The following is a 27,915-nucleotide window of genomic DNA, read 5'->3' on the forward strand; positions in this document are numbered from 1 at the left end:
AATTATGGCCATACAGCCTTCGTCTCAGAAGTGAATACCCATGAATATGGACATGGACAAGCCCCAGTAGAGAGACAAAGATGAACTTGTTCAGGAGCTGTGAGTGGTGAAATTAGAAGGGTTATTTTTATATAGAAAAATATCTTGCTCAGTGTTGGCCTAGAAGGCAGTACCAAAGCCAATGTGTGGAAATATAGAAGATTTTAGTAAAAATGTATGGAGTAATGATACCATTAAAATGAGAATAGTAAGCTTAAATCTGGCCCAGATTCTGCCAACTACTACTATGTAATAAGGTATCCATTGCATACAGAATGTCAGTTGGATGCAACTGATTAGTGAGGAGCCTTAAATTCAGAGATTGATCTTCAGACCAAGATTGTTGTAATGAGTAGGGAAATAGTACTAGAATGTATGTCTTTTGACTCTACATAGTTTATTCCATTTAAAAATATTAAAATGAATTTAATGTTTCTTTTAATTTAGGAGACCACTAAATGTTTGATATAAGTCGCTATAACCAAGGCAAGAAGGGCAACACATTTTAGGTCAGGTGTTGCCTTCCTCCCGTTCTTTCCCTTCCTCTCTCGTGAGGGAGCTACAGGGTCATGGGTATATGTTCACCTGGAACCCAGGCCCCCTTCTAGACCATGTTCCAGGCCCCTGAAGTTCCCTGAGTCTATTTCCAAGACCCATGGAAGACTATTCTCCAAGTCTGTCCTCTCCCAGGTAAAAAGTGCCCTTAATAGGTAAACTTTTAGGCCTCATGTAAGGCCAGGAGGCAGCTGGTGGGGAATAGCAGGGAATAGATGGAACACTGATCCTGCATGTGAGGCCCCTTCTTCTGTGAGTGAGATGATAGTGACTGAGGAAAAAAGAGTCAGCCACCAGTCAGCCTTTCCCATTCTGGAAAAGCTCTGATGACCCAGGGGCCAGACAGTGCAATGTTTGAACCAGCCTTCCAGGTGTTTGTGAACACATAATTGTCAACAGAAAGAAAGAACATATTTAACATTTTTGTTCAGTTTACAAGTTTCAAAATCATAACTTTGTAACTTTTTAAGTGACTTTAATATTTAGACATGTGGTAGGAGTTACAGCCTGCAAGAAGCAAATCTTTCTATATAAAGAGAGATGGAGATATAAGTACATGTGTAGGTATAGATGTATATCTATAGGTATAGATGTATGTGCATATCTATACAGATACATCTATATATATATATCTATATATACATATACATCTGTATATGTATGTATATATACAGATGTATAGACACATAAACATCTATAGATGTATATCTGTACCTACAGATAGATCTTTACATCTATAGATATACATCTATATATCTATATATATAGATGTATAGATCTATGAGTAGGTTTGGATGTATACCTCCAGATATGGGTAGATATATTATGTTTTGCCTTGATACTCTGTCACTGGACATATAGCTGTGAACAGGACAGACAAGGTCTCCATCCTATTCTAATAGCATAGATTCTTAGTCTTCAAGGAATTAATCTAGAAGGTGATACAGATAAAATAGGAAACATGTATTTAAAGGCAGCCCTGGCTGGTGTAGCTCAGTGGACTGAGCGCGGGCCTGCGAACCACAGAATCGCGGTTCAATTCCCAGTCAGGGCACATGCCTGGGTTGCAGGCCAATTCCCTGCAGGCCAACTCCCAGCAGGGGATGCACAAAAGGCAGCCATACACTGATGTTTCTCCCCCTTTCTCCTTCCCTTCCCCTCTAAAGATAAATAAGTAAAATCTTTAAAAAAAATAAAGGCAGTGTAAGTACAGGGTGATATGGAAGGTGGTAGAGAGGGAGGGATAGTAGTGACACCTGGGAAGTCTTCCCTGATGAAGCCATAATAGCAGTGAAAAGGAGAATAAGAATAAGAATTCTCAAGAGTAAAAATATTTTCACCTAAATTTCTTAGGGAATCAAGTATCTTAATCCCAAACAAGGACACTTAACTTTCTAATCTCTAAGTAAAACTGAAATGGATGATGAACTTGGAGAACAAAGGTCACACCATCCATTAGTAATCAAAGTGAATGTTTTAATTAAAACACTCACTTTCATTGTGCAAATGCATGGTTACATGATACATATCACATGGTGATAGTAAGCCTAATGTGCCAAAATATACGAAAACCAAACCGATCATAAGAATTGGTCAGTAAAGCACAGCATGAACATGTGCTGTACAGGTGAAACCACAGGCTCACGTGTTGTGAAGTCGGTCAGAACCACGTACACCCTCCTCTCGTGCTGGTCCTTCCTAACTCAGCCTCTGGGCCGCACGTGGTTGCACTCCCGGAGCATCTCGCCTACCGTACAGAGCCCAACAGCAAACTCGCGTGCGAAAGAAAGGAAGACCCAAGGCTTGGCAAGAGGGAGAGTTCTCTGGCACCTAACAATTATGTGCTTAATGAAATGAAGAAGGTGATGAATAGAGAGAAATGTATTTGTGCCTGGCACAGAGCAGAGTATGAAGAAGAACAGTTATTGCTTAATATTGTACATACATGTTCTGATTTTTAATAAATTCTAAATAGAGTGAGATTTTCTTTTTCTTGAAGGGAGAGAAAGTAAGGATTCTTCAGGCAATAATTATCTCTTTCCATAAAGCTTCATATATTTCTTCAAAAGCTATGTATTCCTTAAGGTTAAAAGTCTTTAATACTTCAGCAATAACTACCAATTATCACCCTTCTTATAACACAGATCTTTGCTACAACTTGGATGGAGTCTTCAGTTAGACCAATTTTTCTAGGGTTGTTTTGTCTTGTCAAACACAACAGCAGTACTCTTGTCTGCTGTAGTTTGCCTGTGGTGATTTTCTAGTGGTGATGAGTGTTTATTTGCCTTCCTCCTCCCACACTCTCTTTCATCCTCTCTCTCTCTCTCCTTGTACCCAGGGTTTGCACCTGACTGGAATTAGGGGTCATGAAACAAGACGTGGAACATAAGTCTACTGACTGGCTTATAGGAAGGTAGAGGGGATAACTGACCCCTAAAGGTATCTTCAGGGAAATAAACAGGAATCCAGAGATCATATATATTCCATCTGTTCTTAAACTCCGCACCCATGTCAAATGAAGAGGTGGCCCTCTGTTTTTCTTCAATTTATGTCTGAAACACGTGTGCCCTTCATCTGTCTCTTTCCATCATTTTGATGACTTTGTTCTATCAGTTCCCGTTCCTGCCTCATCCATACAGCATTGTATGTTTTATTCTTTCTTTTCCACTATTTATTTTCCCTCAAACTAGAAAAGGGGTTGGCAGGCATTTTCTGTAAAGGGCTATTTGGTAATTAATGATTTTCAGTTCTGTGGCCATATGGTCTCTGCCCCAACTTCTTCATTCTGCTGGAAAGAAACCATAGGTGGTACACAAATAAGTGGGTGTGGCTGTGTCCCAATACCACTTTATTTAACAAAGAAAATGTCACACTGTATTTTGCCTACTGCCCATGGTTTGGTCTAGGGCAGTGGTCAGATTGTCCCCATATCTCTTAAAAATAAAATCTTTTGCCTGGATTCTTCTTTGCCCCATAAATGCTTTTCATTGTTACTAAAATGTTTATCAGTGGGGAAACATTCTTCCATACTTGTCATGTCACTTTCTCACAACCCATTTCCTCCATAACCCGCTCACCATGGCTTCTGACCCCACCACTCTACTAATACTGCTCTCTCACAGAGCATCTCTAGCCTCCTAATTACCTATTTTATCTTTTAATCCTATTTGGCTCCTCTTGTGCGAGTGCTATGATTAAACACTTTGTCCTTGAAAATCATTTCTCACTTGTCTTTTGAAACAGCATATTCTGTCCCTCTCTGTGTTTCTCTTTCTATTCTGTAAATGCCCTCCAGTCCGCATTGCCTACTTCTTTAAAAAAAAAAAAAAGATTTTATTTATTTTCAGAGAGAGAGGGAGAAAGAGAGGGAGAGAAACATCAATGTGTGGTTGCCTCTTACATGTCCCCTACTGGGGACCTGGCTTGAAACTCAGGCATGTTCCCCGACTGACTGGGAATAGAACCTGCAACTCTTTGATTTGCAAGCTGGTACTCAAGCCACTGAACGACACCAGCCAGGGCCCGTTGCCTACTTCTTAAAATTTTCTTTGACTCTAAAGTTTTCTTCTTGAAAACTGTTCAAGAAGAGTTTTCTTCTTGAAAGGAAACTTTGTACACACTTTCTACTGTGTCTTCCATTACCATAACTTCAGCAAATTCTCATATTGTTACAGAAAATGAAGCGACCAGACACCAAGGGTTCAGGAGCACAATCTTTATTACATGCACAGGCCCAGAGCTGAGTGATCTCCAAATTCTGAGCCCTGAACAAAGGGTTCTTGGGGTTTATATAGCCCGCAGGACCTTCCTGTCTACGTGGCAAAGCGAGTTACAGAAGTGGAATGCGGAAGTTATGTCTATTTCCTTATTTGGGGATATCTGAGGTGCTGTGGCTCTCGTTGGCTGCGCGGCAGAAGCAGGTTACAGAAGTGGAATGCAGAAGTTAGACTCTCCTACGGGGTGTTCTTAGGCTAGTGGAAAAGGGGCTTTTCTCTATCAATTTGTGCATAATTTCCAAATGTCATTGAAGAGCTTTAACTCCTCTTGCATCAAAAGATGGGAACTTCTAGCAGTCAACTCATTGGTTGTACAAGCTAAAAGTCTTGGAGTTCTCTAAGAGGACACAAAATATTGCAGTTTTGTGGCATGTGCAGGGGAGGGTGCTCCACATGCAGCCCCTTCCCCCACCTCTCATTCTTGTCTGCAACTGATGAGAATAAGTCTACCAAGACAAGATCTGCTTGGGAAGAAAGGTGGCCTATCTCTCAAAAGAGAAGGGCCAGGAGCCTTTTCCTCAGTGGGCTTGTGTTGGGTTCAATTTACGCGGGAATACAGGTAAAGGTCATCAATTATTGTCAGGCAGTGATGATCAAACAATAGATAATATTCAGAGAACTATGAGGGCTTATTCTAAATCAGGGTCAGTTAGCTAGAGGGCCACAAAACTTTGGGAAACAAACTCATTTTATGCTGGGACCCTTATCATTTGAGGGTCCTAGCAAAGTAGGTTTTACAGGATTTTAGGCATTCTTTCTTAGGCCTGATTGCCCAGGGGAACCTTTCCTTTCCAGCACAGGGCCACACCCACCTCCAGCATTCTTTCAGGCTTAAGTCAGGCGGGGGGATTCAGTCAGTTAAGAGATTAGAAGACTTCTCACCAACAGAATGAGGACTCAGGCTATATCAAAGTCCAGGGGCAAGGGTCCATTACTCCCTTTTTCTGTAGCCCCCAACCTTGAGAGCTTCTTCATGACTGTGCCTGTCGTGGGTCATCCTTCCCTTGAGGAATCTTACCCATGATTGGCTAACTAGTCATCTGCCTGGGACGAAATAAAAACTGGGAGAGGCAGTGCCCCTGCCAGGGAGATAAGCTTTGTCTCCTTAGTGGCTTATGGTCCCAAAGTCTCTTTACTCAACCTTAATTGTGGAGGGTTAAAGCTTCTGAAACCAGGCAGAAAGGTCCCCAAAAGGGTACACATGATCCAGGTTGCTTTCTAGTTCTGGGATGGCCTTGGGAAAATTCCTTAGATTTGTGAAACCTGTTTCATCACATATAAAAGGTAATTATGACCTCTCATTAGGCTTTTGGAGGATTAAATCTCTTTATCCACCACAATCTCTTTATTAGTTTTTGGGCAGATATCTAACAAATATTTCTATTTTGTGTTGTTTTTTAAACGTCCCCTTTCCTCTTCTTCATTCCTTCAAACACCACTGGGTAGCCCAGGCTTTTTAGTCTATATCTAAAAATCTGTTTAAGATTTTTCTCTTATTTTTGCTCAAGTGCCAGCCCTGTTTCCCCATGTAATCTGTCCTATGTATTGTTATTGTTGCTATATTTCTGAAGACCCAGTGAGGGCAGCCCTTGATGTTGGCAGTAGAATTAAGTGCAAACATTCAACTCCCTTTCCACTCTGAATTAAAGCTTCATCCTACCTTGTGCATAGACATACATCTCCTTCTTCGCTCCTAACAGTATCTAACAGATACTGTTAGCTTCTAACAGAGCTACCAGTTTCCCAAATGTGCCGGGTACACTTTGTTTCATCTTTGGTTTTGACTATGTTTTGTCTCAGGAAGAAAACTAATCTCTATTCTAACTGGTGAAATTCTGTTCTTTTTTTAACTCCTCTATCTAGCCCCCTCTCCCTAACAGATTTAGAACTAAATCTTTCTTTAGTAAATTGCCACTGAAGACAGATGGTAAGTTCCATCAGGGCAGGGCCCTGTATTCTTCAGCACTTAGAGCAGAAGCTCTCAAGTCAGCACAGATGTTTTGTAAGCTCACCAGGTAGGCACTCAGATGTTACCAGAGCAGGAATGACACGATGATACGTTTAATAGTTTAGCCAACTGGTCGTACTTGTTTTTTTCTAGTGACAATAAAAGTTACTAAAACTCAGAGGTTCAAGGAAAATTTTTTAAGACTCTAGCTTTGAGATTTAAATATATATTTTATCTGTAACCTTTTTTCCTCACAGTTGACAAACTGCTTGAGAACGGAAAGAAAGTCGGGAAGGAGAAGAGAGAAAATAACTCACTGGCCCCCCTGCCAGAGTGAAAGGGAGGTTGAGGGAACAGGGTCAGGGGCGCTGAAGTGAGCCTGAAAGAGTTTTAAGAGCCAGGTACAAGAAACTGAATTTTTTTTCAAGTTTTAGTTTTGTTTGTTGGCTTGCTTGTTCGTTATGTGGGAGAATATTTACTTTAAGCCTTTTAGCTCAGGAATATGGCAAATGATAAAGTGAAGTGGGGGGGGGTCTAAGAATAGTAAGGCTGACACTAGGTACTGTGGGTCCTTAAAAGTTTTGAGTATTAATGAGCCCTAATTCTTTACCAAAATTATTTACAAGCTATATATGACTTCTCTGCATCTTTAGATCGGTGTCTAAATGGTATGTCCCAAAGTTAAAGTTTAAAACCCACTTTCTCCCCAAAGTCTTACCTAATAATACAGGGCTCTCGTTACCTCTACCATTTTATTATGCCCTGTTAACCGTATTTTATATTTACATAATAAGTTTGTGTGTGTTAATTCTCTTCACTAGAATCTTATCTATGCACATATGCACATTCCCTAGCTTGGGTTTCCTTATATTGACAGGCATTTTACTCATAAGTTACAGAAGGTTGGGAGAATTCATCTTAGCTTTAATTTATATCAACTCAATACTCAATTTCTAAATAAAATTTATAAGTAAAACTATAGCTTTCTTATTATGGGAAGTTGTTTTTAAAGCTCACCAAGGATGATTTTGATTATTATTATTATTACTATTGTCTTTATTACTGTATTTGAAATCTCAGAGCCTCTTACTTATAATAAATTCAACTATACAAAATATTCATTCTCTTTTATAAAACATTGATAAACTATATGATTCATTATTGAAGCTATTTGACATTATGGTATGATATTCTAAAGGCACTAAAAGGGACCCTATCTTAGTTTTTTATTCTTTATCTATGAGTCTTTTAAAGATGCAGAATTTAGTTTCCTAGTAGTTTTATGCACTGGATTTTTCTTTGTGGTTCTGAGTATGCATATAGTGAAGACTTAAAGGAATAAGGAGATATCTTGGTGTGAAAGCTATATGAATTCACAAAGGAATGGGTTTAGTTTCTTCTCTACCTTGTAATACAAAGAAGTGTATTTCACAAAATCAGTTGAAACAAGCCATTAATTTGACAGTCTCAGTTCTCATAACTCTATTGACTCAGAAAGCTAGAAGCAGATGTGGAGTCTTACCGGCTCCAATTAAGGCATCACGAAGCTTGAGATGAAAAGAAAGGAGAGTGTATTGGAGGAGCAATCATTAAGTAACAGGATTTTTCTTAACATTTTTTATGAACACGTGCAAACTCTCGGTCTCATGTTATTTCTGTACTTTTTCATTTCTTGATTATCTTCATGAACCTGCTTCAGAATGTCCAGAATCTCATTTCAAAGCTCACCGTGTCATCTTTTGGGTTGCTCCGAGATGGAATGTCTCATCTTCTTTCATAAAATATTTCATGGTTAGAAGCTCAAGAGCTTTTTCTTATAAGTCTTATTTAGAGGTTCCCCTTAAATATTTTCAATTCCTGCAATATAATCATTATATATGGAGAAAAATGCCTCAGGTGATACTATATTCGTGGAGTAATCAATACAGATTCTATAGATATATACTTATTTTAGCACATATGTCACCTTGTATGGAAATAACTCCTGTCCTTAGAGGTGAATGACTAGTTTTCTTTATCAATAAGAAGCCTAGGCAACACTCATGATCACCTTTAGTGCATATAAATAATATGTATTGACAATATTGTCCTCTAATGTTAAGGTCTTAATAAACAGTGCTACTGAAAAAAAAAAGAATTGGGAAGGAAAATAGTATTTATATTTTAAAGAACAGTATCTCATGTAATTTATAGCTTCTATTATGGAAGGCTAAGATCTCTTCAAATATTCCCTTCAGAATATCCATTTTGCATGCTTTAGCTTAGTGGTAGAAATGCAGTTTTTTCCTTCTAATGACCACAATATATTTTTATCCTGGGTAAGTTTTCATGTATAATAAAATGGCAGAAAGACTTTTTTAGGGGGGAGATGCGGATGAGGAGAGACTTGATAGCTGGCATCAATTATTGGCTATAAAATCTTTACTTATCATTTGTTAATAAATGCTGTGTTGAAAACTCTTGACAAGCTTGACACAAGCCTAAAATTTGCTGTGCAATGAATATAATCCAACTCTAATAGATGATTATATTTCCAAGCTTATTTAAAATAGAAAAAAAATAAGATTATTGCAATAAATCTAACATCACAGCGACCAATTCGTGGAGCTTAATTATGACAGTACTAAATGTGAAAATCTATTCAGCGCTAGGAATACTTTCCACATTACATTCATACTAAAGATTGGCTGTTAAGAGCTCATTACTGGTATTTTTCTAAAGAGTGGTTTATTAAACACAGTTACCTAATAAGCATCTTTGGTGGTGCAAATTGCTGAAAACAGTAATGAGTCTGATTAGACTTCATTTCAATTATGACAGCTTGTCTAGCAAAAAAAATATATTTTTCCTTGATGCTTCAGACTGCAGCTACAAGACACTGCACAGTTTAAAAAATAAAAGTCCACCTCTATATTTCCTTTGCACAGTTCACTAATGAAGAGAGAATTGTTCAAGTCATCACCCAATTTACACACTGGAAACCTGGCTGGACAAAGTGGAGTCATAGTCATGTTTGCTCAGAAACAGCAAAGGCTGCCTTGACTAATATGTCTAAATAAGGTCACCTTTAGTGTCCCTCCTTTTTTTTCCCCCTTAGCAATATAAAGCTATAAATGATTGGAGACTTAAAAAATGATTCATTCCTATTTGGTTTGTGGAGGTTATTCTCCAGATTAATAGGCTCACCTTTCAATTATGTTTTATCCATGGATCTTCTACTTAAAATTATAACAATACAGGAATTCCACTGTTGGACTAGGCGTGCTAATTATCAGACTGATTCTTTTAAGGACGCATATTGGGAGGGGGAAAAAAAAACAAACTTTATACATGTGCCCTAATATTTTAGAAAGTATACAGGAGTGTTTGTGAGATACTAAACTTGATATTTTACAAAGTATGCTATTTAGCCACTTAACAGCTAACCTCCTATGATATCATGCCTGAATATGACCGCTCATATTGAAAGAAAAAAATTGTTCATGTAAAAAGCCTTTACGTGGTTAAGCTGTCATTGCTGTCATTCAGGTACTCCAGTAACATTTTAATGCTCCTGGGAGCTATGGCAAGGGATGCAATCCACTATTTGATGCTATATTCTCTGAATAGATTGTTTTAAAAGTGTAGTAGCATTTGACACTGAACTGGATAAAATAATTTCTAAGGTCATGTATGAAAACCATGACTGGCTGTAGAAGCACGTTTTAAAAAAGGAGGACACAACAGAACATCCTCACCTGTTCCTTGATAAGTTAGCTGTAAGTGATCCTGTATAATGGCTGTAAGGCTGGAACGCAGATAGAAACACATGCTCTTGGAGGCATTCGATGGCTTTAAAAGATGTGCTTAAAAAGAGACCAGTTCCAGGTATGCCATTCAATACGAATGTACTTTCTTCATTAAGTTTATGAATTGTCTATTCTGCTTCAAAAATATCTTTTGTATAGAAAACAAAACAATCCTAAATTAATCATCAGGGTGCCTTCCTAAGTATCATTACATAATTTGCTTTCCAAGGATTTTTAAACATTTTGTCTCAAATGATTTAAATGTGTTTCTCTTTTTGTGTGCAGTTGAAAGAAAAGTGTTTCAATATTTAATAAAATTGTTAAAATTGTTAAATTAATAAAATTAGGTTTCCTTTTTGAATAAAAGTACGCATGTAAAGACCTTCTTAAAAATGAGTACTCAGTTAAGAAAATGAGTGTGTGCAGTGTATTTGAGGCCATCAATAAGATTAAAAGTTTTGTAACTATGGAAACTTTTTGAGGTATATAACTTGATTCAAGCTACAAATAAAAATATAATGAAAGAAAACCTGACGTAATGATTACTTTTGATAAAAGGCATGATGTTCACATGCTAGTTAAATAGCTTAGAATGTGCTTTGAAGTTTTGAAATTATTAGTAATACAGTACTAGTAAAACAGATAATGTTTAGACTAAAATCAGTTTAGAAAAGGTCTTTTCCTTCTCTGCGTCATTTCCGCCCATTTTTTCTATATCCTTTCTGCTGTTACAAACATAACACTTACCCCCACACTCAGGCACCTAGATGGGATTTTACGTGTAGCCTCCACGTTTTACCCACAGGAGTCTGGTTTTCCTGTTATTTAGGGACTTTGTGTAAGTCGGGTGCACACAGTTTGAAGAAGCAAGGTATGGCTTGTTACTCTTTTACTGTTAGCAACTGAAACTAGAAACTTCAGAGTTAAATCTCTTCCAAGTTACCTGCTAATTTAAAAAATGCGACTGGGAAAATCTCCCTTTTCCCCCAAACTATTAAGAAGTATCAAAGCTTACCCATAGCTAAGGGGGTTAATAAAAATAGTTCATGATCATAGTAAGTAAAAAATTGTAGAATAGTTTAGACCATACAGATGTAACATCCATATAGCCTTTAATTTTATTGACAGCATTGAGACCCACTTTACTTTTAACTGCTACATGAGAGACAAAGTACTGGTAAGCCATGTTTATTCACAATAGACCATTGAAACTAATTGTAGAATTACAAAAGGAAGAGGGAATCTATATTTCAGGTACTTAATGCAACTGGATCAACCATTTTATTCAAATCTGCCAAAGAGTATACATTTATTGTTTAACATAGTGACATTGTCTGTTATAATAATATGAAATTGTGCAGTTAAATACTGTCATAGAGAACGTAATCAAAGTGGAGTTTGAAAACACAATTTCTTGTGGTCTCTCCTATTGTTAGCATTTCCCCAACAGTTAGGTTGTTGGGCACCCCCTCCAGGATAGGAAACGCCACTTTATTTGAGGATGCTGATACCCTCCTCTCATGCTTCTGTCTCATTAGGCAGCATTCTTTGTTTTTACAAATGGAAGAACCCATGTTCTAATGACTGGACTGTCATTCACACTGCACTTTAACAATGCTCTGTTTATCTGGAAATTAGAGCATCCCAATTACAGGCGATACTGAGGTTTATTTCATGAGACCATAGAATGGGGCCAGGTGGGAAGAGAATGGGGGGGGGGGGTGAAGAAACTGCTGCTGTTGCTGAGAACTCTTCTCTTGTAATCCTGGCCCATGCTGACTGCATTCTAAAACAGTTTATCTTCATACGTTGTCTTGTATAGAAGAAACAACACTAAACCTACCAAAACTCATTTCCTATGTAGCTTTTCCCACTGCCTTCAGATCAAAGTTATTTTCTTCAGGCTGGACTAAATTATACACAGGTCCCAGGAGTGAAGGACAGTGAATTAATGCACTATGTCACCCAGCCTTGACTATAGAATATTTTTTATCAAAGTCCAAGGCACTATTTTCCTGTTGCATTAAAAATTAATGCATGGATTACCAAAAAGAGAAAAAATGCATAAATAACCTAAACAAATTTTGTTGAGGCTCTGCACACTTCAGAGTCACCTTAAGCAAAGAGTTTTTAACGGAAATGGTTGAAGAATTATATACTTATTTGTAAATAATATTCCTTTGTCTAATTTATATGAGGGAGTCCTCAATCTTAAATAAATATCCTTAATTATCTCTTTTGTTTTATGTAAACTGTATCTATTTGAGCAATGTTTTAGAGGAGCACAGGAGAAAGGATGCATGCAAATTTCATCTTATACAAGGTCATGGGCCTTGGGAGATTCTGAATTTGTTTACTGACCCATGTCGGCATGATGTGTTGGGCAAATATGAATGTAGTTCAGTTTAAATATAACTAAATTGAGACTTGCATTTATATACTTGAAACAGAATACACACAGCTACCTATTTTCAAATAGCTATATGTGCACATAATGGTAAACATGCATTTTGAGATAGTGAACAAAGAAATTAACCAGATATGTCATAATTCAAGGTTTGTACCCTCCCTGGGTTGTGTTAATTAAAAGTGCAAATTTATTTTATATGGTACAACAGTATCTTGAGAATCAACTGGAATAGCTTCAAACTTCAGGATGGTGATCATGTTATCTCAGCAGAGCCCTTTTTAAAAATAAAAAATTAAAACACATAGAAAATGTGCGATACTTTCGGCATTTGGATTTCTCCTTCTGGATCAATCACGGCAGACCAGACACTATGAACCTAGCATGGGCTTTCTGGTAGTGTTCACTCCGCTTACCCCTCTGTGCTACAGCTCACCTGTGTTTACATACATAAGAGGGCTGATACTGCAGAACAAGGGCGCTCTGTTGTGACACAGAACATACATGTGTATTAGTAGTGGCCGTCCCGTGGACATACGTGGCATGTCCTGATGATCTTTGTATGGCAAGAGGAATTGGGGGAAAGAGTAGATGGCCTAAATGGATCGAAAACATATATGGAAAACAGAAAGACAGGCGTGAGAAATGAAAGGCCATGAACTAACAGCTTGAAAGGTTGACTACCAAGCACTATTTAAACGGATTGGGTTATTTTAAATCATTCTCGTAGTAGACTAAACAAAGTAACGTTTGACCTCATGTGAGAATATCAGTGTCCTTGCCTACTCACCCTCAAACCCTTTCCCGTGCATCAGTGGATGAAACTTAACAGTAAAAACTAACATTCTGGGCATGAATCGGTTGCATATTTTAAATTGCTTGTATAGGCATAGTTGTGTATTATTTTGAATTAATTATGTTAGGGTATACAGATTATTATTTAAAATACTTACCTATAAAGTTTTGTAAAAATCTACCCTCTTCCAGAAGAAACCAACGTGAATCTAAATTGTAATTTTAAAGTACGAGGATTTTGTATGAGAGTGATTAAATGTTCACCAATGGAAATTTTGACACCCTACAGAAAAAGAGGTATTTATTTGAAGTAAGATTCTGATTTCCTGGGTTGCTTTAAGTGGTAGACAATCTATCCTGATCATGTATTGAATATAAGTTCAGTGGACTAAAAGTGGTATTTGTTCATCGGTGTAATTTGCTTTGTGTAAGTGCTGATGCGTTCAGCCTCATAAACACAAGCTGTCTTCTTTGTATGTCCTGTGCATTAACAATGATGACTCGTCACACCCATGCATACCGAGTTTCACCTTCAGTACGAAATATTGGCCAAATAGTCATTTTTATATTTGGTCACATTTTGATGAGTGACTATTTTGTTCTTGTGAATAAAATGAAATGCCTGTCACGGAAACTAATTCAAATCATAAACTACCCACCAATTCCACTGAAGGAGGGGCCATTTACATTCCAGCCCAAGTCATGGTGCCTGGAGCACGGAGTACCGGCCCCACCTAAGCCCAAAGATCAGTTGCTTATCCAGACACCATCAACCCAGCAGCTTTCTGTAAGAAAGAAGGAGTGCAACTTTGGAGTAACCTAAACAGTCCCACAACAGTTGTTCTGAAGCTCCTAACTGATTAATGGGAGATGCTTTACTGTTAAATGAAGCTTTGGTTTCAGATATCAGAACCTATGGCAGATTTAAAGGAGCATATTAGGGATAGCATGGATTGACATAAAGAAAATGACTAGAAAAAGTATCTGACAATGCACAACAAGGGGAAGATACTGAAATGACAGCAATCTGAAAATTAGTTTTTTTAACGATTATTCATCATTCTATACTGTTGTGCTAATGACATTGAATGAACAAGAAAAAATGGCAATTATTTCATCTGTGCCCTGATTAAGAGGATGCAGATGCAATAACAAATAGTATTTGGAAGAAATTTCTTCTAAAGACTACTTTTAAAAAAAAATTTAGAGCACTAGCTCGTTTTCAAGAAAATGTAGTTAAGTGATAAAACTGGAGCTTGAAGCTCCACAGTGAAGCCATCAATTCAATTGCTTGCATGCCCAGCAAATGCTGTAAAAATACCTGAGGTTGTAATGGGGTGGGCACGTGACAAACCAGAGGGCATGCCATGTCCAAAGGGGGCAGACGGTCCTCAGTGCAGCCAACTGTTGCCGGGCAAGAATGAGGTCAAGATCATTCAACTTGTCTTGAAAATAGGAAGTATGGGAATACAGATATTTTAGACAAAGTTGACTGATTTTAAAACCCTGTGCTGGCCAAACAAAACAGGCTGCACGCTGCCCTCAGGCTGTCAGGTGGCAATTTTTCTGTTAGAGGGTGAGGTATTTGAACTATATTTACTAAGGACCATTTAGCCAGAAATGCCTTCATGATTGTTAAAAGGGATTGCTTTATGCAAATAAGGTGGAATGGGGAGAGAGAGTAATTTGCTGCAAAATGTATTATAATTTGAAGTCTTGAGGTGTGAAAGTGTGATTTAAAGAGAAAAATCATTTGACAGTCTTGCTATATAATTAGAATATCTTATTTTGAGACTGCGGGCTTTGAGATCATTCTTAGCTGGTTTTAAACCTCTAAGTACTTTGTTTCTTAGTTGTGGTCTCTACAATATTGAGTCAAAAAACATTAAAAATAAATAAAATGCTATGAGAAATTTTTGAATTTTTGACACCTTTTTGATTAAGGAGACCATACTCTTTGTTTTGCTGAGTATTAAAGAATTTTTATAGCATTCTTGTAACCAACACCCCACTGGAAAATCTCCTTTTCAGTAGCCATCCTGGTGTTGAAGAAGTGGTTCATAAATTCTAGGTGTTATTTTACTTTTTTCTGTCTAGTCAGTTTTGCTTTTAATGTACCTCTGGCTTTTTTTTTCCAAAATCAAGGTTTAGCAAATAACATTTGTATAGCAGTTCACAGTTGCCAAACATTTTCACAAATGATGATTTCCTTAGATAATTTTAATGATCCAGTAACATATTATACCATTGTCATCCACATTTCATAACTGGAACACGTGAGTATTGGGTGCTTGACTTCACAAGACTATAGCAAATAAGTGATGGAATAAGCAAAGCCCTGTGGTCTGATTCTCAAGCTTGGCATAGTCACTCTTCAGAGTTCTAGAACCTTCTTTATCTTTTCTCCAGTTACTTTCTATCCCACTATCCCAACAATCTAGCAATACCCCCAAACAACACTGTGTTAGACAAAATAGTATTCGACCCTACAGGACACCATAGCAAGTGAAGGACCAAACTGTTTCACCCTTGTAGTGATTGTTTTCTAGAAAGAAACCTTGGTTAATATGGTATTCGATTTTAAAATATAGATTGAAAAAATAATAATGAAAGTTTCAGAGATGCGGTAGTCCAAAGGAGTGTGATCAGGTGTGGTGCGGCCTGCAGGCCTGTGAGAGGGCTGGGCAGCTGTCCCGGAGAGGCTGGGCCCCGTGCCTGCAGGTGTTTGCCTCAGGTGTCTGCCCTAGGAAGTCTGAGGAAACCACAAGTGAAGGCAGAGTCCCCAGCAGCCAGAATGACCGCATGGGAACCTTGTAAAAGAGAACAGCTTTTTTAGACCCGATGAACTGCTGAATAGCATATGTGTGTCAGAGGTGGGGGTAGAGTGGTGAGTGTGCCTTAGATTAATATTTCCAGGAATGTGTGCTAAAAATCAATTCTACAAGGCTTAGTCTTTTATTTCCAATTTTGTCCCATTCAGAAAGTTGTTTTTACGTTCTTCACTTTCTTCTACAAGAGTTTCTTGAACCTCTTGGAGCTGGGACGGAACTTTGGAGGCTGCCACAGTTGTTTCGCTTCAAATAGTGAAGGAACACAATGGAGCAAGTAAGGTGATGAGGCAGCAACTGTTTAGTAACTAAACCTAAGTTATGAAATGGTCATGACAATGGAAAAGCTTATCCAAACTGTCTAGTTTTATGGGAAATAATACAGACCTGTTCTTTTAGACATAGATACACCCTGTAACAACAAGATAAAATTTTGACTGTCGAATCTGTCATTCCTCTGTAACATTTTAAAGTATCTTAAAAGCAGTTTTCTATTAAAATACACATTTTAAAAAACGTTGCAGAATAAAATTCTCCAGCTGTATTAGGAATTTTCATATCCTATCAAAAATGAAAATTGATATATTGGAGCAATTCTTTAATTATCCTTACTTTTCAGTGTTTTCTGAATTCTTAGTGTACCTGTTTAAGCTATTTCTAAACCGCAGGGGCAGGTATTTTTCTGCAGTCACATTTCTAATAATGGTTAAGATAGTATTGTTTCTGAGGTTTTTCTCTTCCTGTTCCAAAGACAAAGCGTATGAAAGCTGTTTTTAAAACCCATCTTATTATTTGCACGCCAAGTTAAGTGACTTGCATCTGCTGCTTCTTCCTCTCAGATAACAGAGATGCAATCAGAGGGAGCCTGCTTTTTTGTTCCAAGAACATTTGACCCTGCATTTCGTCCATTTCACATCAGAAATATCATCACCAATAAACAGAACAGTAACAGCAACAACAAAAACAAGTTTGGTTCTACTTCCAGTTAGTATTAAAATTCAGGAAACTGACAAAAAAGCTTTGGGGGCCCCCAAGGCCTAGACACAGTCTCCTGAATGCTGGCTCCTTCAGCTCCTTTTGACGTGAAGAACTAGCTCATGGGAACCTATTGACTTCCATTTTAAAATAATATTAATGATTTCAAAGCACTGGCTAAGTACTTGTGTTTCAGGGGATGTGAATAATTCTGATCCTTTAAGTTTATTTAATCAAAGCTCCATCTTGCCTTTTGCAGCCACAATAAGGTTTTTGTTATTTAGTATGCATCAATAAATAAACATTTAATTATCTTGGTAAATGCATCCAAAAATAGCATGAAAATCAAAAGGCGATAGATAGTGTTTCCCATAATTGTTCCAAATATATAATTTTGACAGATAGAATCTTTGCTTAATTTCGGATGAAACAAATCTTATAAAATGTAATTAGCTTTGCTGGAGTTAAACTATGCAGAAATACCCAAAGAAAATAATCAAACTACTTTATTTAAACTTTTTATTGTATCTCTTATATTGCTTGTAACTTACCAAGATCACTTTTTGCATATTTTATGAATGATTAATTTACAGGAAAAAAATTGAGCCAATACAGGTGGAAGGTTGCCTAGTTAAATAAATAATAATAATTATTCTGAATCTAAAGCAGTTTGTATTTTAATGAGCATTTTAAAAAATAATTTTTGTTTTGCGTGTGTGTCAACTCATGTCACCTATGGCTTAGCTCAGCGCACCGAAAGGAAGCAAAGCCCTTTGGCGAGTGCACTGTGTCGGGTGGCCTTCTGTTGGGTGGTGCTGTGTTGCATTTATGGGAAAGCCCATTGCCCGTGACTCCTAAGTTACTATCTGAAATCTTAAGACGTGTACTTACATATTTCTTCTGCATCAGTCTAGTCAGTTCTTACCCATAACATGTTGTGTTCTCATTTTCTCAACTCTGTATTTTGATAATCTTTTAAGGAAGAAATCCTAATAGAAATTCCCTGGAAATAATTTACAGGGCTAATGAATTTGTAGGTTTTTAGACAGTTCTACATTACAGTCACATTAATATTCTCTCTTTTTTTGTTGAGGCTTGAAGTAAATCCCATGATACTAGAAGAATTTAGATACTGATTACTTGCGATTGGTTCCTGGTGATTTGCTCTTAATAATTTCCAGTTGAATTTAATGAAAGTATGATTCCTGAAATGCTGCTTCATTAAATTTGCATCTTTTCCCCTTTAAATGTGGTCTCGGTCATTTCACCCATTTTGCGGTGTGTTTTCCTCCTCCTTAAAAAATAATAATTGAGAAAACAGAAACAATTAAGAATATCACTTTATTTCTTCCTAGAACTCACAAGAGTTTCTCTGAGTGAATGATGTAAGCTGCACTTCATCCAGATTTTACAGCGGTTTTTTTTTGTTTGCAATTTAATGAGATTGTTTTTAAAAGACAGACTTTGAAAACAGAAACATGAAGATTTAGGGGGAGTGAGGGAAAGTGAAGAAAGAATCTGTTGCGTGTACAAGAGAAGCAAGGTTTTCAGTATTTTTGCTAAAAAAAAATGTAAAGCTTGATTAAGTTATACGGTTCAGCTTTCAGACTTAATTTAACTAAGATGGTGATTTGCAAATGAATATCTACATGGATCCTTTTAAAAAATCCAAATGCAAATGAGTACAACTGCAGTAAAATATATTTGCAAATGAATCCTGTTGCTTTATTCATTTATTGTGTAATTACTGCAATCCTTCCTACCCTGTTTTCAGTATTTTTAATCATTAAGTCTGAAGCATGACAGCAGTGCCAGCCCTGGCATGATTCTCTTTGACTAAAACCTTGTAAATTAACACAATTAGCACAGCATCATCCTGCTAATTAACTTCCAGTGTCTGGTGCAATGGTTTTGCAAACAAGGAAGAGGGAGTCAGAAGGGAATCAACATGCCATTCTGTTACCAAACTCTGTGTTATGTTCAGTTTAGCTCTGTAAGTCAAAACTGGCCATATCAGAAGCCAGAGTCAGGCAAGGAAGAGCTCAAGGGTTTGGAGGAAGAAAGCAGAAGGGGGAAGGAGCTGTCACAATAGACAGAAGAGAGCTAATGCCACAGATGCTTCATTTAGACCAGGCCTCCTTCTTACCAAGGAATCTCTGCCAGAGGGTACAAGACGGTTTGCAAAATTCACTTTGGGTAATACAAAGGAGATTAAGAGGGCCTGTTGAATATAGCCCGACCGGAATAGGAAGTGTTCCCGGGAAGCGGAGATTAGAGTGGGATGAGCCGGCATGGGGAGGAGAACAGGGTTTTGGTGTTCTTCTATAACTATGTGAGTCCTCAAGGGTACATTATAAATCCCTCTGGGCATTAGTTCTCTAATCTGTGAAAGAAGGTAACTTCTGAGGTCTCTTTAAACGGTAAAACTCAAATGATTCTCTGATTCTAACTGGTTAATCTTTTCTCTTAAATGAGAAAATACTCCTGTTCTTTAGTTTGCTACATAGTAACCTTGCTTCAATTAGCCACCTGATGATAGAATCACCCGTAACGTCTCATAACCCAGTTGTACTATTTGAGTGTCTGCCGTGCACTGCTTCCCACAGAAATGTAGAATTAGAATCCAGATTCTTTCTTTCTCTATTATTATCTTCTCGTTTACCTGTTTCAGTCCTTCCTCTCTCTCTCCATATGTATATATATACACACACACAGTCTCTCTCTCTCTCCCCCCCCTCCCTCCGTCCCCTCTTTTGGAGACTAAAGGCAGGGAGAAGGATTGTAAGAGAAGGAGGGAGAATGCTAGCTAGAAGACGGACAGACAAGTGATGCTTGCTTTTTTTTCCCAGGGACTCAACAACAGAACTGAGAGGCAGAAAGGAGCGAGTTGTAATTCATACCGAGTTGTAGGCTTTGTGCGATGAAAGCGATGGAGCGCTGCCTGGGAGATTGCTTTGCTGCACTCCACGAAGCAGATTTGAAACTGTCGTGGACCACTTTAGATGAGAGTTGGATTATGGAATGACCTGCTCTGTCTGTGTCATATTGTTCTGTGCAGGGAGCATTATACTGTGCTAACTAGGTGTTCAGCACCAAATAAGAGAGGTATCCTAGATGTGATCTGTCAGCTGTGTCTCATTTTTATATTGGTTAAAACATAAAACAGAAACTGTGATGTGAAGAGACAGAGTAGCTAGATCTTGCACTTTGATACCATCGCTTGCTAGATATTTTAAATGTGTGCATATTTTACTGTAGGGACCTATGACTGAATTGTGCTTTGACAGGAATGTGTGTGTACATATATATGCGTTTCTCTGCCTGTGTGGCAAGTGACTTAATAGGCCTAACAGAAATAGATTTACTTATGACTTTCACATGGAAAATATTTATACAAAGTTTGCATTTGAATTCAGTTTATTTTTGATGCAGGGCTGAAATTCAGTCCATTTTAAAGTATACATATTACAGTAGAGATTATGACAGGTGTAATAAACTGGGGAAATCTTTTATAATGCTCATATTGTTCATGGAAAATAATAGGTAATCAAAAAAGTGGGGGAGAGGGGACTTGAACAGTTCTGATGAGTACCTAAGTAATTTAACTATTTTCCCCCAAATCCTTAGGCTTGAAGATGCAGTGGACGCCAGAGCATGCCCAGTGGCCAGAACAGCACTTTGACATCACCTCAACCACTCGGTCTCCTGCCCACAAGGTTGAAGCCTACAGAGGTCATCTGCAGCGCACCTATCAGTATGCCTGGGCGAATGATGACATATCTGCTCTGACTGCATCCAACTTACTAAAAAAATATGCAGAGAAGTATTCTGGCATTTTGGAAGGCCCTGTGGACCGACCTGTACTCAGCAACTACGCAGATGCACCATCAGGACTAGTGAATGGTCGGAAAAATGAAAGTGAACCCTGGCAGCCTTCCTTGAATTCAGAAGCTGTTTATCCCATGAACTGTGTTCCAGATGTCATCACTGCCAGCAAAGCTGGAGTTAGTTCAGCCCTCCCTCCAGCAGATGTCTCTGCAAGTATAGGGAGCTCTCCTGGGGTGGCCAGCAACCTGACAGAACCTAGTTATTCCAGTAGTACCTGTGGAAGCCACACTGTACCTAGTCTTCACGCAGGGCTCCCATCTCAGGAATATGCCCCAGGGTACAACGGATCATATTTGCATTCTACGTACAGTAGCCAAGCAGCACCTGCACTTCCCTCGCCTCATCCATCTCCTCTGCATAGCTCTGGGCTCCTACAGCCACCACCACCACCCCCTCCGCCACCAGCCCTGGTCCCAGGCTACAATGGGACTTCTAACCTCTCCAGTTATAGCTATCCCTCTGCTAGCTATCCTCCTCAGACTGCTGTGGGATCCGGGTACAGCCCTGGGGGTGCACCTCCTCCTCCTTCAGCGTACCTGCCTTCAGGAATTCCTGCTCCTACCCCTCTGCCCCCAACCACAGTTCCTGGCTACACCTACCAAGGTCATGGTCTGACACCTATTGCACCCTCAGCCCTGACAAACAGTTCAGCAAGCTCTCTCAAAAGAAAAGCTTTCTATATGGCAGGGCAAGGGGATATGGACTCCAGTTATGGAAATTACAGCTATGGCCAACAGAGATCTACACAGAGTCCTATGTACAGAATGCCCGACAACAGCATTTCAAACTCAAATCGGGGGAATGGCTTTGACAGAAGTGCTGAAACATCATCCTTAGCATTTAAGCCAACGAAGCAGCTAATGTCCTCTGAACAGCAAAGGAAATTCAGCAGCCAGTCCAGTAGGGCTCTGACCCCTCCTTCCTACAGTACTGCTAAAAATTCACTGGGATCAAGATCCAGTGAGTCCTTTGGGAAGTACACGTCGCCAGTAATGAGTGAGCATGGGGACGAGCACAGGCAACTCCTCTCTCACCCAATGCAAGGCCCTGGGCTCCGTGCAGCTACCTCATCCAACCACTCTGTGGACGAGCAACTGAAGAATACTGACACCCACCTCATTGACCTGGTAACCAATGAGATCATCACCCAAGGACCGCCGGTGGACTGGAATGACATTGCTGGCCTTGACCTAGTGAAGGCTGTCATTAAGGAAGAGGTTTTATGGCCAGTGTTGAGGTCAGATGCGTTCAGTGGACTGACGGCCTTACCACGGAGCATCCTTTTATTTGGACCTCGAGGAACAGGCAAAACCTTATTAGGCAGGTGCATAGCTAGTCAGCTGGGGGCCACATTTTTCAAAATAGCTGGTTCTGGCCTAGTTGCCAAGTGGCTAGGAGAAGCAGAGAAAATTATCCATGCCTCTTTCCTTGTGGCCAGATGTCGCCAGCCCTCGGTAATTTTTGTCAGTGACATTGACATGCTTCTCTCCTCTCAAGTGAGTGAGGAACACAGTCCAGTCAGTCGGATGAGAACCGAATTTCTGATGCAGCTGGACACTGTACTAACATCGGCTGAGGACCAAATCGTAGTAATCTGTGCCACCAGTAAACCAGAAGAAATAGATGAGTCTCTTCGGAGGTACTTCATGAAACGACTTTTAATCCCACTTCCTGACAGCACAGCGAGGCACCAGATAATAGTACAACTGCTCTCACAGCACAATTACTGTCTCAATGACAAGGAGTTTGCACTGCTCGTCCAGCGCACAGAAGGCTTTTCTGGACTAGACGTGGCTCATTTGTGTCAGGAAGCAGCGGTGGGGCCCCTCCATGCCATGCCAGCCACAGACCTCTCAGCCATTATGCCCGGCCAGTTGAGGCCCATTACATATCAAGACTTTGAAAATGCTTTCTGCAAGATTCAGCCTAGCATATCTCAAAAAGAGCTTGATATGTATGTTGAATGGAACAAAATGTTTGGTTGCAGTCAGTGATAACTTCTGTTAAAAAAAAAAGTGTAATGAATGTTGGCACACGCACATAAAACCTGCTACATAGGGTATAGAGCCCCTTTCCAGTAGTGTTTAAATTGCAAAGGGTACTGGGGAAGACGATGATTAAGTTGCATCTTTAGAGTCAGGGTAGATTTGGAGGAAAAAATGCATCAAATGAGAGCTTCTAATACGAAAGCCCCAGATGACAGAAAGCGTCTGTTGATGCTCAGTTCGGTTCAAGCTAGACAACACTCACCAAGGAGCAAGGTGCAAGTGTGTTGACTTCAGAAGGACATGAACCTCGTGTGTTGATTCCATTCTGCTGTTCTCGAGATTTAGTTGCTGTCAAGTGCCTGGAGTGGTGCTTTATTTTTTGTTTGCCTCACAATTACATTGGTGGCATGTGCTAATATAAAGAGCTTTAACTTCAAACATTATTGGACTAAAGAGATGAACAGTTGTGTTATGACAGAAAACCAGATTTTTGCCATTTTAAGAGCAACAGTATTCCTCAATCCTGTCTGTTCTGCAGTATTAAGCTAAGAACAGGTAAAACAGGGTAACGGTAATCTGGACCTTAATTTCTGCAGTTCATTTCTTTTAATGTTCTTGTCTGCAAAAACTCAGGAAAGCGATTGTGATTTGTACAGTACCTCAAAGGAATGTGTTGAAAGCACTATGTACTGCTGAGAGTAATGGGATAGTAGGCTTCAATGTTACTTTATATTAAAATGTATGTTTACCTCAACAATTGGAAAATAGCAAGCAAAATTACTTTGAATGTATCCAGAAAAATAATTAAGTGTGATACAACTGAATATTTACAATTTAAAGTAGAAATGGAAGGATTTTTTTAAGTTTCTTTTACTAATTATGGGGAATTAACCAGAGCAGAGTATTCTTTATGTCAATAACTGCAAGAATTCTTCGTACATTGCTCCTTGGTAGTGAAGTGAAAATGTTCTCAAAAGGTACACTGGTTAATGGAAAGCTACTTCTTCAGTTTGTGTTAGCGTCTAGGACAGTCAGCCGCAAAACCCGTTTAGGACTCTGAAAGGCGCAGTGCCCCCACGCTGGGACTGCGGCGTACCGCCGAGTTGGTGGTGATGCTGGTGGTGAGCGAGTTCTCCCTGAAAACTGCTGGGAATGGTGTCATCCTATTCACTAATCTAGTTTATAGGCTTGCCATGCTGTTTGATGTTACGCGGAAGACAGCAACCCAAGCAAACAAACAAATCATAAATAAATACAAAAGGCGAATAACCAACTTATATATATATATATATATCCACAAAGAATGCCCACATCCTCTCTCCTTCTTTTTGACTCCTCTCTTGTCAGTGCAATTTTGCTTCTCATTTTAAAATCTTCTGGGCTGTAGTGCTCCCACATTCATTTCTACCTCAGTTTTGCTACATTTTTCCTGGAAAGTAAAATAGAAAATCAGAAGTGGACACAAAAAACACACGTACACACAGCATGTCTTGCCAAACGTGTCACTTTGTTTTCTTCCACCTTTTCCCATAAATCTAGTTTCCAAATACATCAGTCTTCCTGCTTACGTCTCCCTGATTCTACCTCCCACCCCAAGAGCATATGTGGCATTTTTCTGAATTTCTTATTTCTCTCCCCACCCCCCCACACACCAAGTTGTTCTTTGCATCCTTTAATGCTTTTATGTGCAACTTCTCCTTGATAGCTGACTGGTGCTCGGCAATGCCTCTAAACAGACAATGTAGGCTGTAGCTTTCCAAAGCCACTGCCCGTGCATAAGCAGAACAGCCTGGCTTTTTAAATGTATTTTCCCCCTTTTTTTCTTTTTCTCCTTTTTTTTTTTGTTCAAGAGATACAGTAACAAAACTGTTGCAAAGCACTGGCATTTTATGTATTCAGAAAGTAATGTACATTTTTTAAAGTTTTAAATAAATGCAATGGGAAGCCCCAAGAAAGTTCTTTCTGTTATTGTTTTTTTTTCCTTCAGAAATTTTTACTGATTTCATCCACAATGTTAAATTCTCTGAAACACAACCTAGAGAAAACTAATGAGAACTTCCTGATATTTCTGAAATTTGATGATGCTTGATCCATTACTCCTTGTTTTTCTTATTTTTCATGTTGCTAAAAACTGAGCAAAGGAACCAGAAATTAATGTACTCTGATGTTCTGTGACTTAAAACTGTGCTCACATATAAAGATTCCACATTAAAAAGCAGTGCCTTTCATTAAGGATACAGAAATAATGTTCAAGTACATTCTCTGCTTCTTGCAAGTGAAAAAATGCTACAATTATGTTCTGGCTCTCCCCTGCATCCCCCCTATTGTAAAGAAATTTAATATCCCCATTAACTTCTACGTTCACATTGATCCCCCTGACAAGTTTACTTTTGCACAGTACTGACCTATTTTCTGTCTTTTAGACATTGCATTTTATTTCTGCCAACATGCTGTGTTCACTTGAAAGCAACTGGCAAGTTTTGATAAACTGTCTTATTTAGACAACTTTGGAAAATCCAGTATTGATCCAGATTTTTTTGTGGCTAGTAAGAGTTAATGCCAAATATATGACTGCACTATTATGTTTTACACTTGTTTATAAAACTGAAAATAAAGGCATACCTATGAGCTTTTAGCTTTAAGTGACAAGAATTACTTTGAGATATTAGTGGTCAAAAATCCATGTATTTAGGCAGAAGCTGAATTCGTGTGTGGATTTCATTTAGCCTCCTGAATTCGAGGATTTGATCTCTTAGAAAATGGGCATGCTGATGCAACGAAGATGCGTTGGGGGAGATAAGGATGACCTTTGAGTGGATCGTGCTCTCCTGCGATTCTTTGATTCTACATGACAGCATTATGAGCTCTTCTATGGACTAGCCTAATAATGAGCTCCTTTCTGACCATCCCTTCTGGAGCTTAGGGGGGGGTACCACATCCTCAGCAGTGAGTGCATACAATCAGTGATAGTACAACTGAGTAATGTGGCTTCATACTCTTGGCCTCTTTCTGACTGCTAAGAATTTGGTGAAGGCTACTAATGAAGGTAAGGAGGTAATGAGCCCGTCTAAATCCCTTGCTGTCTGGCCAGGGGATTTGAGCCAGTCCACTTAACAGCCCCTAATTCTCTTCTTCACAACTGCAATAACGTTTCCAACAGGGACAAAAAGGAAGTGAAGGAAACCACTTCAGAAGAATCAATAGAAACGCAAGAGGTAGTTCATAATAACCTTATGTGTGACACAAATGGAAATACTCTACACTTCTGGCGTGCTTCTCACCAAAATATTTAGAACATTAGTGACAATATGGAAAACTTTGCTGACTGAGCTGATCAATGGGATGTGAAGGCAGTATACTTTAAGGCTATTTACTTTCACACAGAATGTTTATCTATTAGTCAGTTTGTATTCTACTCAAATGCAGATAGACGGGTATAATGATTTCTTGTGCATTTGAAACCTATCAAGGAGAAAATAAACCATTCCACTAAAATACATAGGCCAAACACCATCTGGGCAAGTGATAAAAGCTATCCAGAGGCTGTGCTATGTAAAACAGCAAGGTCAATTTGCATGGGTTGCATAGTCCTTGGCTATGCAGTTTTCAAAACACTATATCCAAGAAAATCCAAATTAATTTCTACACTAGGTCTTTGTAAATTTAAATATATTTGTGGGTTGTAAAACATGTTTTAGAGGCATTTGTAATTTCTGTCTCTGAAAATGTGTCCAACTCCAAGCAGAAAGATAACTTCTATAATCCCATTCTCGTGTTTCTTAACAAGAATTGGGTATCATGGTCGGTGAAACTGTATTTTGCAAAGTGAGAGGGACACAGTTTGTTGAACTATTGAGGCCACTAAAGTAAAGTTCTAATATATATATACATATATATATAAAATTAGTATGTGTATGTGTGTGTGTGCTGTTTTCACCGCCTATTTGAGCTTTAAACTAACATCTATTTTACTTTGTTCAGAAAGAACTGTTTACTTCCTTCACATGTGCAGATATACACGAACACTTTACAAATAGTGTTTTGATATGTTTCTTTTGAAAAGCCTTTGGTTTTTGAATCACCTGCCGATTTTCATATGAAGCACATTAGCGCATATGGACTATTAGTATTTCAGAATTCAAAACCAGCTGTACTTGGGACTAACCAACACAGGAACTAACGCTCACACTCTGCTAAGACCTCTGGTTGACATTCGATTTTGAACCTGCCAGATGCGTTTGTGTGAACCAGGGATGCTGCATCTTTAATGAACAAGTCTCTCCTCTTTCCCCTGTTTTTAAATACAACACAAGCAGTGTAGCACTAGGCTCTGCAATTGTCAAAGACAATTAGACTGAAAGCAGGAAAATTTCACCTCCCTGTCTCAGTGATATGTAGAATGTCGGCAGCGTGGGTCAGCCTTGCCACAGAGTTGTGTGAGAATATATGAATCAGTCTTATAGAATGTTAAATATTTATAAAATGGTTCTGTAGTACACCAAGGTTGGGAGCACATTCATTCCTTCTTGTTGCTTTATGATACAAAACAAAAAAAGGCAAAAGTTTATTTCTAGGATTGAAACTAAATATCTCTTACCCACCTCTCTCCTGTGTGTGTGTGTGTGTGTGTGTGTGTGTGTGTGTGTGTTGTGTTTCCTTGTGGATTATATACAGTTGCTAGAGAACATTCATTTCTTTGTTTTTCTTTTTCTCATCTGACGTATATTCAGACATTGTTCTTTATAACCATTTCTACCTCATTGCTACATATTGTACATGTAGTATTTATTTGTCTTTTTTTGAATGTCATGCATTTCGTACAAAAAAGACTTGTCCTTGAACTTGAACAGTCTACCTCAGAAAGACTGTCTTTACACTGAACAGTATTAGCAACCTAAATGATAAGACGCATTAGCAAAGTGTGGCAA

At 38.6% G+C, this 27,915-nt stretch overlaps 1 protein-coding gene across 3 annotated transcripts in view; it reads left to right on the forward strand.

Moving 5' to 3' along the window:
* Nucleotides 1–27,915, forward strand: part of FIGN (fidgetin, microtubule severing factor) — a 124,980-nt gene that overhangs the window by 95,206 nt on the left and 1,859 nt on the right. For 2 of the 3 annotated variants that reach the window (XM_037044577.1, XM_037044578.1), the window contains one exon: nucleotides 20,739–27,915. This exon is cut by the window's right edge and continues 1,859 nt beyond it. In XM_037044577.1, coding sequence (XP_036900472.1) covers nucleotides 20,739–22,993 — 2,255 coding nt within the window. In that variant the 3' untranslated portion in view covers nucleotides 22,994–27,915. Of the gene's footprint in view, nucleotides 1–19,827; nucleotides 20,217–20,738 lie in introns of those variants that run through there. The other variant, XM_037044576.1, reaches the window with a different exon arrangement.

Source organism: Sturnira hondurensis, unplaced genomic scaffold, assembly GCF_014824575.4.
Source record: "Sturnira hondurensis isolate 20B ecotype Veracruz unplaced genomic scaffold, ASM1482457v3 Scaffold0004136, whole genome shotgun sequence".
Lineage (NCBI taxonomy): Eukaryota > Metazoa > Chordata > Mammalia > Chiroptera > Phyllostomidae > Sturnira > Sturnira hondurensis.